General features: G+C 41.7%; 1 protein-coding gene across 1 annotated transcript; it reads left to right on the forward strand.

Moving 5' to 3' along the window:
• The first annotated feature begins 5,669 nt into the window (after window positions 1-5,669).
• Window positions 5,670-8,398, forward strand: tusc2b (tumor suppressor 2, mitochondrial calcium regulator b). The gene is made up of 4 exons (XM_079510541.1): window positions 5,670-5,883; window positions 6,555-6,787; window positions 7,569-7,689; window positions 8,043-8,398. Exons 2-4 carry the CDS (start codon window positions 6,633-6,635, stop codon window positions 8,106-8,108), a joined length of 342 nt encoding a protein of 113 aa, XP_079366667.1. The 5' UTR covers window positions 5,670-5,883; window positions 6,555-6,632; the 3' UTR covers window positions 8,109-8,398.
• The last annotated feature ends 3,147 nt before the right edge of the window (window positions 8,399-11,545 follow it).

The following is an 11,545-nucleotide window of genomic DNA, read 5'->3' on the forward strand; positions in this document are numbered from 1 at the left end:
TACTTATTTGGTGCCATTTTTTGTGAATGTTGTAATGTTGTTGTTGTTGTTGTTGTTTTAATGTTACAATGTTATGTAACTTTTCTGCTCTACCCATTTCAACCCTGGTCTCTGAAATATTTACCAGTAAGCCTATATTGCTCCTTGCACTGCAGAGAAATTGAATTTGGACCTTTTAGATCAAAATTGATGTCAAACCAGAAACAGGATCAAATGTTGTGGTTGTGTCCAACCTAGACTTTAAGCATATGGTTTGATAGGCTATGAAGTAGACCAGGGTAAGTCAAACTCTTTGTTTCAGCAAAGATTTATCCCATAGGTAGGCTACTGCAAAAATACGTTATAGTTTAAAAGTTGTAGAACAACAGCCCTTAGAAAGCAACCGCCCGTTTCTATCCACTGGGGGCTGATAATCAATTCAATGTAGCATACTAATAATTTTTATGAATAATTGATATTGTTTAAGTAGAACTGCACTCTGTCGAGTGCCTACTTGCTTGTTGCACACAAGTAGGCCATAAATGGCCTACTAGTGCGCAAGCAGAGCGTGCAAGTAGCCTACTGTAGACCGCTACAAACTTTAAAATCTCAGCCTCTCTGTGAAAGAACGTTTGCAATATTGAATTATTAGGTTTCGCTATTGGCTACGTACCTTGCTTTTGGAGGGAAAAAATAGTATTTTGAAGTGGTAATGATTACTTATGCCTGTTATGGCAGTGGTGTCAGATTACATACATGTATACATAGGGGCATTACCTTTAGTCCACCCGACACTGAAACATGTCATCGTTACGTCACCATCGATAACCAATTATACCCTGGCATTGGTACATATATTCATCACGTCATATGCTCATATGTCTATATATATACATGTATACGTCTATGTATATGTCATTTCTGAGTTGGTTAGTGGTATAATGTGGTTACTCAAGTGGTTTGATGCGTATGTCCCTTGAATCCACCCGACACTGAAACATATCATCATTTACGTCACCATCGTAAATCAATTATACCCTGGCATTGTTACATATCTTCATCACATCATGGGACATACGCGGAAAACATACCTGCACGGTCTGCTTCCGTATGTCCCGTGTCAGCATATGATGTCATATATTTTGCTGCTAAGGGACATTGGTACATATCTTCATCACGTCATGGGACATACGCTTCGTAGCATGACGGAAAACATACCTGCACGGTCTGCTTCGTGCCAGCATATGACGTCATATCATATGCTGCTAAGGGACATACGCATCGTAGCACCTGACATTACTTACACGTTCTGCTTGCGCAAGTAATTAGGTTGTAACTTCTGTGTGTGTTTCGGTCTCCAATTTCGTATTAATCACCTGCACATGCATCAAAAAGAAAATACTGATGGTAGACACCAGTGCTTCTTCCTATCAATCCCGTATTGATTATTGGTTACTTAGAAGACAATCGGACAATGGTTTTGTCTGTCTCCCTTCAAGAGCCTATAGCCTATTGTAAATCTCCAAGGCCCAAGATACCTGGAATAGATCAATTAAGCTTATAATTGCTGAAAATTCTAAGAACGAAAATAGGCTACATCAGTTTATCAATTTTTTGGAGAATTCGGATTCTCGCTTTGGCATATGAGCAAGCTGGATGGATTTACAAATAAGGTAAATGTATAAGGGCATTTAGTTTTTTCATTACTGGGCTTACAGTTTGTGGACTTTTGTGATGTCAATGGTACAATGCCATAGCCATAGCCATAACATAAGAGCTTCATACCCATAATGGTGTGTGCAGCCTACTTTCTTCAAAGCAGTGCATGTATATGAATATCCAAATAGACTGCTTTTCTGACAAACAGACCATTTTAGCACACACCTGTGTGAACTGAGCGGTGCAACTATACATGTATTGTTATAGTTACTGTGCTCTGTAGTGTATTGTAGTGTACTGTGTGGGGGTCCCCAGAACATCCAGACCCCCAGGAACGCACCCAGGGTGCCTGCCCGGTTCCGGCGAGCCGTCCCACGTCCGAAACGGTCGAGAAATCCCCGGGGACCCTCACAGACAGACAGACAGACAGACAGACAGACAGACAGACAGCTTCCAGCTTATCCGTAGTCGGGTCGCGGGGGCAACAGCTCCACCAGAGAGCTCCAGACTTCCCTCTCCAACATTAGTAACTTCCTCCTGGGGGATCCCGAGGTGTTCCAGGGCCAGTTTAGAGATATAATCCCTCCATCTGATCCTTGGTCTGCCCTGGGGTCTCCTCCCAGTGGGACGTGCATCAAGGACCTCCCTAGGGAGACGCTCGAGAGGCATATAACCAGATGCCCGAACCACCTAAGCTGGCTCCTTTCCAAGCGAAGAAGCAGCGACTCTACTCTGAGTCTCTCTTGCATGACTGAACTTCTTACCCTATCTAGGGAGATGCCAGCTACCCGTCGGAGAAAATTATTTTCAGCCGCGCCCGCTTGTATCCACAACCTTATTCTTTCGGTCATGACCCACACTTCATGACTATAGGTGACAGTAGGAACGAAGATTGCTTGGTAGACAGAGAGCTTTGCTCTGGCTCAACTCTTTTTTCAGGGCAGTACAGAGACTGCAATACCGCCCCTGCCGCTACGATTCTCCGGCTGATCTCCTTCTCCGTCCTCCCCTCACTCGTGAACAAGACCCTGAGATACTTAAACTCCTTCACCTGGGGTAATGTCTCATTATACTTGGACTGCACAATCCATCAGTTTCCTGCTGAGATCCATGGCCTCAGGGGGGGCGGGTACCGTCCTAAAGTCGGCGTGCTACTGAAAATTTCTGACGAGCCGAAATCATTTCATCACTACAGCGGTAATTGGAGTATAAATTGGCCCTTAAGGCCGATTCATACTCTATTCATTCATACTCTACCTATTTTAGGTATCTATTCCAGGTATCTTCCAGGTATCTTGGGCCTTGGAGATATAGGCTATAGGCTCTTGAACATGTTTATTTTGCGGCTTTTGCCTTTATTTTATATTTTTTATAGAGGGACAGACAGTAGGCTGACAGGAAATGGGGGAGAGAGATGGGGGAGTGACATACAGTGGGGGCCGTCGGCATCGGGAGTCGGACCCAGGGCACACTGCAAGGCTCGGGCTGCCGGCCAAGGTGCCTCGTGCCTGGACCGCTGAGCCACGGCCCGGGCCCCTTTCATTACAGTATTACACATGTTTTTTTTCTATGTACTATGGTAGGCATGAAATGGGTAAGGTATATGTACAGTAACAATGTCCACTGAACTGTATTGTTTTCAGCAGCATATGTGATTGTGTTTTGTATTTGTTTGCAATGTGTGAAAAAGCACTATTAAAGACTTGTATAAGGGTCCTCCATTTTCAATTCATCAGAACAATTAAAGACATAGTCATAGGCCTACAGATATACACTTATATGGAGAAAAAAGGGGGGAAAAAGATAAAGAAAAATAAATCATCATGGTTCAGAAACAAACACTTTCAGTCTCGATCCTTCGATCCTTCACACTCCGTGCCAGTTGGTGGCGGTATTGGATTATGACGTTGATAGTCCGATTCGTCAGAAGACAGAAGAGTCTGAGACTCTGAGTTAGCTGTATCTTTTGCTCGTGTTACATTAGCAAACAGCTATCGACTTAATATCATATTATATTGTAAATCTCCAAGGCCCAAGATACCTGGAATAGATCAATTAAGCTTATAATTGCTGAAAATTCTAAGAACGAAAATAGGCTACATCAGTTTATCAATTTTTTGGAGAATTCGGATTCTCGCTTTGGCATATGAGCAAGCTGGATGGATTTACAAATAAGGTAAATGTATAAGGGCATTTAGTTTTTTCATTACTGGGCTTACAGTTTGTGGACTTTTGTGATGTCAATGGTACAATGCCATAGCCATAGCCATAACATAAGAGCTTCATACCCATAATGGTGTGTGCAGCCTACTTTCTTCAAAGCAGTGCATGTATATGAATATCCAAATAGACTGCTTTTCTGACAAACAGACCATTTTAGCACACACCTGTGTGAACTGAGCGGTGCAACTATACATGTATTGTTATAGTTACTGTGCTCTGTAGTGTATTGTAGTGTACTGTGTGGGGGTCCCCAGAACATCCAGACCCCCAGGAACGCACCCAGGGTGCCTGCCCGGTTCCGGCGAGCCGTCCCACGTCCGAAACGGTCGAGAAATCCCCGGGGACCCTCACAGACAGACAGACAGACAGACAGACAGACAGACAGACAGCTTCCAGCTTATCCGTAGTCGGGTCGCGGGGGCAACAGCTCCACCAGAGAGCTCCAGACTTCCCTCTCCAACATTAGTAACTTCCTCCTGGGGGATCCCGAGGTGTTCCAGGGCCAGTTTAGAGATATAATCCCTCCATCTGATCCTTGGTCTGCCCTGGGGTCTCCTCCCAGTGGGACGTGCATCAAGGACCTCCCTAGGGAGACGCTCGAGAGGCATATAACCAGATGCCCGAACCACCTAAGCTGGCTCCTTTCCAAGCGAAGAAGCAGCGACTCTACTCTGAGTCTCTCTTGCATGACTGAACTTCTTACCCTATCTAGGGAGATGCCAGCTACCCGTCGGAGAAAATTATTTTCAGCCGCGCCCGCTTGTATCCACAACCTTATTCTTTCGGTCATGACCCACACTTCATGACTATAGGTGACAGTAGGAACGAAGATTGCTTGGTAGACAGAGAGCTTTGCTCTGGCTCAACTCTTTTTTCAGGGCAGTACAGAGACTGCAATACCGCCCCTGCCGCTACGATTCTCCGGCTGATCTCCTTCTCCGTCCTCCCCTCACTCGTGAACAAGACCCTGAGATACTTAAACTCCTTCACCTGGGGTAATGTCTCATTATACTTGGACTGCACAATCCATCAGTTTCCTGCTGAGATCCATGGCCTCAGGGGGGGCGGGTACCGTCCTAAAGTCGGCGTGCTACTGAAAATTTCTGACGAGCCGAAATCATTTCATCACTACAGCGGTAATTGGAGTATAAATTGGCCCTTAAGGCCGATTCATACTCTATTCATTCATACTCTACCTATTTTAGGTATCTATTCCAGGTATCTTCCAGGTATCTTGGGCCTTGGAGATATAGGCTATAGGCTCTTGAACATGTTTATTTTGCGGCTTTTGCCTTTATTTTATATTTTTTATAGAGGGACAGACAGTAGGCTGACAGGAAATGGGGGAGAGAGATGGGGGAGTGACATACAGTGGGGGCCGTCGGCATCGGGAGTCGGACCCAGGGCACACTGCAAGGCTCGGGCTGCCGGCCAAGGTGCCTCGTGCCTGGACCGCTGAGCCACGGCCCGGGCCCCTTTCATTACAGTATTACACATTACACATTTTTTCTATGTACTATGGTAGGCATGAAATGGGTAAGGTATATGTACAGTAACAATGTCCACTGAACTGTATTGTTTTCAGCAGCATATGTGATTGTGTTTTGTATTTGTTTGCAATGTGTGAAAAAGCACTATTAAAGACTTGTATAAGGGTCCTCCATTTTCAATTCATCAGAACAATTAAAGACATAGTCATAGGCCTACAGATATACACTTCTATGGAGAAAAAAGGGGGGAAAAAGATAAAGAAAAATAAATCATCATGGTTCAGAAACAAACACTTTCAGTCTCGATCCTTCGATCCTTCACACTCCGTGCCAGTTGGTGGCGGTATTGGATTATGACGTTGATAGTCCGATTCGTCAGAAGACAGAAGAGTCTGAGACTCTGAGTTAGCTGTATCTTTTGCTCGTGTTACATTAGCAAACAGCTATCGACTTAATATCATATCATAAATACGAGTCGACACAATCACATATTTTATTTGGACAACAGACAACGCATCAAATCATCCTTTTGGTATGTCTTCAACTAGAAGTAGACTGGTTGTTAACCTGAGGCGTTTGATAGCCCACGTTTGTTTAGCATTCTAGCCTAGGTGCAACCATAGCAGCTAACATCCATGCTATTTGCTAACATCAGCAGCCACAGCAGCTGTTTTGGAATATCATTGGAATATATATTTGTTGTTGAAAAATTAACGAAAGCTAATGCTAATATGGCGAATTTGGCGACAGTGCAACTTGTAATAAACTATATACTGTAATAATGAATTAGCATGAGATTATGTAGCATAGTGTTTTTGTAATGTTGCACTCCGTCATAGTAGGACATTCCACCCAAAATAGAGGTGGGCTCTGACATAGCTAGTTCCGACATTGACTTTTAGATACATATCATGAGATCTTAATGAAATGTGTTTGGGAAAAGAGTCTATTACATTGGCCTTTTAGCAACTACAACATGGTTGTAGCGTGAAAGGAATAATTTGCTGTTTATGACTATTTGGATACATTTCCAAGCCAATGTTTTTTCTTTTCAAGTCAGCCACACAGATAGGGTGGCTAAAATGGTATTTTAAATTAGTTTGACTGTTATTATTTTAATGTAATTTAGCATTTTCTTTATTGTACTGCAATTGTTCGTTTTTCCCCTGCATTGATTTTCTTCTTGGTTTTACTGTTCTGCAGTGCTGAATCTCTTGTACAGTAAATCTACAACACTACTGGGAGTGCTGTGACCAAGAAAATAATGTCCCGTAGTTGAAGATGGGAGGTAGTGGCTCCAAATCCAAAGGATATTGGCCTTTTAGCGGCTCGGGTAGTGTTGACGTCGACGACCCAACCAAAGATGGAAATGAGCAGGCATCACTGGCGAAACGAAGCTTCCGAAATGCAACTCCTTTCGTGTTTACTAGACGAAGGTAAATATCTAGAAAGGATACCCAGGGATCGCATTACAACAGTTAATCACTGTCTGCTATATACTAATATGGCTATTTGAGACAATCTCCCCGTTTGAAAACGAAGACATCTCAAAGTATTATTGCTTTTCTACTTCTACTAGATGTACACCTACGTTTTGACCTTGTTTGTTTGGATATTGAATAGTGTTTCCTTGTTGTGATCAGCTTTGTTTAGTCTTCAAGTTACATTTCACCATTTTCAGTCTTATCTACATGTATGTATCAGTCCTCAATAATGCTCACTATTTGGGACAGTGCAATTTCTGTCTACTCACAGGTTACAAGTCCCGTTGTTGAGTCAGAAGCTGGGCAACTGGCCTAGCATTGGCCAAGTCACTAAGGCCATTCAGCTCCTGTTATGCCTCAGAGACACAGAACAAGTATACAGAAATGATAGTGCCGGCCTGGCTGGCGTAGCCGTCTGGGCACCTTGGCTGGTAATCCAGTCTGGCAGTGTGTTGCGGGTTCGACTCCCGATCCCGACGGCCTTTACTGCGTGTCACCCCCCCATCTCTCTCCCCATTTTCCTGTCAGCCTACTCAGAAATGATAGCGCCCAATAGAGAGTTTTGTGGGGCACAATAGAGATCAAAATTTAAGATAGAGGGGGGGGGGGGGGGGGGGGGGGGGTTACAAATGACTGAATTCTTAAGTAATGGATTTGTTAAAAGTTAAGTTACTGGACATTACTGTTATGCCCTCAATGCTATATTATTAATAATGTCGCTTGTCTGCAACAGTTCCTTGTACTTTGATGAGGATGGTGACTTGGCCCACGAATTCTATGAAGAGACAATTGTGACAAAGAATGGACGTAAAAGAGCTAAGCTGAAGAGGATTCAGAAAAACTTGATACCTCAGGTGAAAAAATTAATAATTGTCTGCTTGTTTACTCAAGGATAAATAACCAAAGTTCAGTTAAAATGCTGTAGTATTTCGTCTTGCTTTTCTATCGCTCTACTACAGAATAGTTGCAAGAGGTTACGTAACTTGCCACAAGGGATTTTGTTGTAGTTATTTTGCTTAGACTGATTATATTACAGATATGTGTAAGGTTAGTCCATAAAATGCAATATATCCTGATAAAGGGATGACTGAAAAGGCCCAACAGGTAGCTTTTTCTGGGACAAGATGGGAAAGTCGACTTAAATCTCACACTTTTATTGATAATTTGTCACTTCAAATAATTGCTCCCTCTCTGCCTTCTCTTACAGGGAATTATAAAGCTGGATCACCCATGCATTCATGTAGATTTTCCAGTTGTTCTCTGTGAAATTTGATCAAGTCTGAGGAGTATTCTCAGATTAGCCACAGTGTCGACTCCGTCCCACAATTTCCAGTTATGCCTAGAGCTGGAAACCTCAACAACCCTTGTACAAACCAACATGGCCTCCTCTTGAAGATATGTGATGCCCTTGCGTGGGACAGGCAGATAATGTGCGTTTATCCTCTGCATGTGAACTGCAGCTTGTGTACAACTAGACACAAAAGAGCGTACTGAGGACTGAAAATGTTTGAAAGACTATAAACATAAAAATGATCTGATTTGGCAGCACATAGTCTGCAAACAGTTCAGGGTCTGTTTTTGTATGTATGAAACCGTGCTTATGAACAAGGTGAAATTCAAGAAAGAAGGAAGTCTTGACTTAATGTAGCAGCCTGGTTGCTGGTGTGATTTCCTGAACATGTGAAGTTAAAGGTCTGCTCAGTCATTCATTGTTATCAGTCATTCATCAGCTTCATTCATGAGGCACTTTATTGGTGCAATGTTTTCTTTTTGGGGGGCGGGGTGGAACACCAACATTGTTTTGAATCTTGATCCATGGCTCCCACAAAAAAGCAATTGAATATTTGCCAGAGTTCGTCACTGACTGAAGTTATGTGTGACATAACTACACAAATGTCAGCCTTAGGTGTATGTTGGCTCGGCTGGTTGGTGCATGTCGCATGTCTCCTTTTTCTCTGCCCTTGGTTTCCTGTCTCTACACTGATCTGATCTGAATAAAGCTTAAAATGTCTAGAAACAGAAAAGGGTAGCCTACATACAGTAGTATTGGGATGACAGGTAAAATTGCCATACAGCATAATGTTGGCATTGTTTTTGTTTGGAATATGTTTATTATAAATTCTAGACCACATGTTAGCTATAGCATTTTCTAATTATTACCAATGACTTGAGTGGATCTTTAAAGGAGATAAAATATGTAACTAGTGGGCACTGTGGGCAAGTAGTGGTCCTAAAGCATACATTATGGCTGAGATGGTGAATTTTCATCTGTATTTATTTAAAGTTCTTTTGTGCTTCAGGACTGATGGTTGAGCGTCTTGAGCAATCAGGGCCATATCCAACAAATTGTATGTGGACAATATCCTCATTTTATCCTCAAGCATGAACCTGGATCTGCTTATCAGTCATACCCTATGGAATTGACAATCAGTGGCCAACAAGCTCTGAAGTGGTTTAATGTGATATATTGTAATGTCTGATAGACTGGCTTAAAGGACAAGTACGGACTAAAATAACACCGTTTTTTCCTACATATATTGTCTGTGAAATATGGAGGCTGCTGGGGAAACTGGATGACAGGGGCAATTCTGCAAATAGACTCCGGACCATGGCCAGTCATTTGGGATCAATACAAGTAGGAAAAAAAGCTGTTATTTTAGTCCGGACTTGTCCTTTAAGTTTCATTGATGTGACCAGACTTCAGAGCCGCACATGTACAGAGTAGCAATGAGTAATAAGAGATCCTCAATTCCAATTGCTGCTTTGGCACACTACAGTTCACTTTTAATTTATTATAAACTGTTAAATTTGCATTTTTTTTTAAATTACAACCTTAGAATGGCAAATATGTCTCATGGTCTCTTTATTAATTCACTTTAACAAGCTGAACATTTCGTCTGGGTTTGCTTTCACAATTTATTTATCTCTACTTTGCTAGCCTCGCATATCCAGCCTTCATCTGCTTTGGCAATTGCAGTCTAGGAGGCATATGTTTACCATCGTTGCAAATAATTTGCCTATAATACATTTCCCATGCATACATTGCTATACAGTTATTTTTCAAACTAAGTCCAGGCTAATAATGTTCTGTAATCTGTGAAATGGTTTGGACTTTGGACATACTATAGAGGTACAGAGAGAGTAGCCATACAGGTAGAGGAAGATCAAAGAGGAGATCCCTCGATTAATGGAGGTAGTGGAAGAGGACATGAAGTTAAGTTGGTATGAAAAGGAAAAGAAGAATCTAATGGAGACCACTACTAACCGTGATGGAAATTCCAAACTACACAGGAAATTGCAAACGGCAACCCTTGCTGGGAGGTTTAGTGTGTGCATGGGTCTGTTAATGAGAGATGAGATAAGAGAGAATTGAAGGTCCGACCTAAATGATCACCATTGCAACCTCCATGGGAAAGGGGTTTTCTGTAAAGCTCAGTGATATTGTTTTTCATTGAGGATAAAACAGGGTTGTGTCAAAATCCACTTAAGTTTATTGCTTTCATGAAATGTTATTACTTCATGTAGCTTTTATAATGGATTTTTTTGTGAGGGTGAGGGTTTTTTGACCCGAGTCCAGAGAGAGATGAAACTGCAATTAGTTTGTGCTGTTTTAATCATTGAGCTTGAGCTGTAATAATGACTTGGATAGTGGTAGAGATAAAAACAAAGATTTGACCTGGGCATTCTTTTACTGGCTTGATTTAAAATTATGCATTCGTTTTTTAAGAGAGAGAGTTCAAAGTAAGTGGAAAGTCACTGTTTTTACCATATAATGACTTAGTTGTTGTCCTGAACATGTCAAAATTATTATTACTTGTCACCAGCACCAGCATTCGGCCATGTGATTTATTTTAGGTCAGTGGCATTTTGGATTCTGTCCCAAAAGAGATAATGCTATGATGTTTTGTGCTGTGTGTGCATTTTCCACTAAGCTTTAATAATGGGTTAAACACTGAACCGCTATGTAAAGGGAAATTAAACTTTGTCCATCCCTTATAACATTGTTTTTCTGTATAAGTGCAGTAGCCTACTTGTGTTGTTGGGGGTTATGGCAAATTAATAAGACAGGTCAAACTCAGGAAGGGATGTAGGTGGAGTCTCACATATTTAAATAGAAGCTCAGTAGAGGAGTTCAACAGAGTGGTTCAACAGAGTATAAACCATTACACTTTTGCGGAATACGCTGGCTAAATCCAAGGTGGAGAATGGTTTGACCTGGGCATATACACCAAGAGGAACTTGACCAACTCCTGGTTGAACTGCTTCCATTGCATTCAATTTAAGAGGAAGTGACTGCTGGTAAGAAATTGCATGTAGAAAGATTTGGGAATAACATGTTTAATTTTATATCATATCAATTAAGTAAATTAACAAGTAGTATATTTTTCCACAATGGCATTAGTTTTTTCTAAATATTGGTAAGTTGCAGAGTAGCCCATTTGTGTAAATTTAATTTGTTTAATTAGTGTCCTGTCTTGGTGGGTCAATAGGCCTTGGCATGGAATGTTCTCAACATTGTAATTTTGAATCTGGCTCAAAATGTTGTAGGCTACCATTTCAATTTTTTATTTACAAGTTAAATGTATCAAGTGGATTTACAATACAGATACCGGACCGGTAAATTATGTAAGCAAAATTGCCCCAAGCAATGAAGCAAGGTACTCAGCAGCCTATGTTTACTTTTGAAGTTGCACTGCCACTGCAGCATTG

The sequence above is a fragment of the Electrona antarctica genome (assembly GCF_951216825.1).
Source record: "Electrona antarctica genome assembly, chromosome: 9".
NCBI lineage: Eukaryota > Metazoa > Chordata > Actinopteri > Myctophiformes > Myctophidae > Electrona > Electrona antarctica.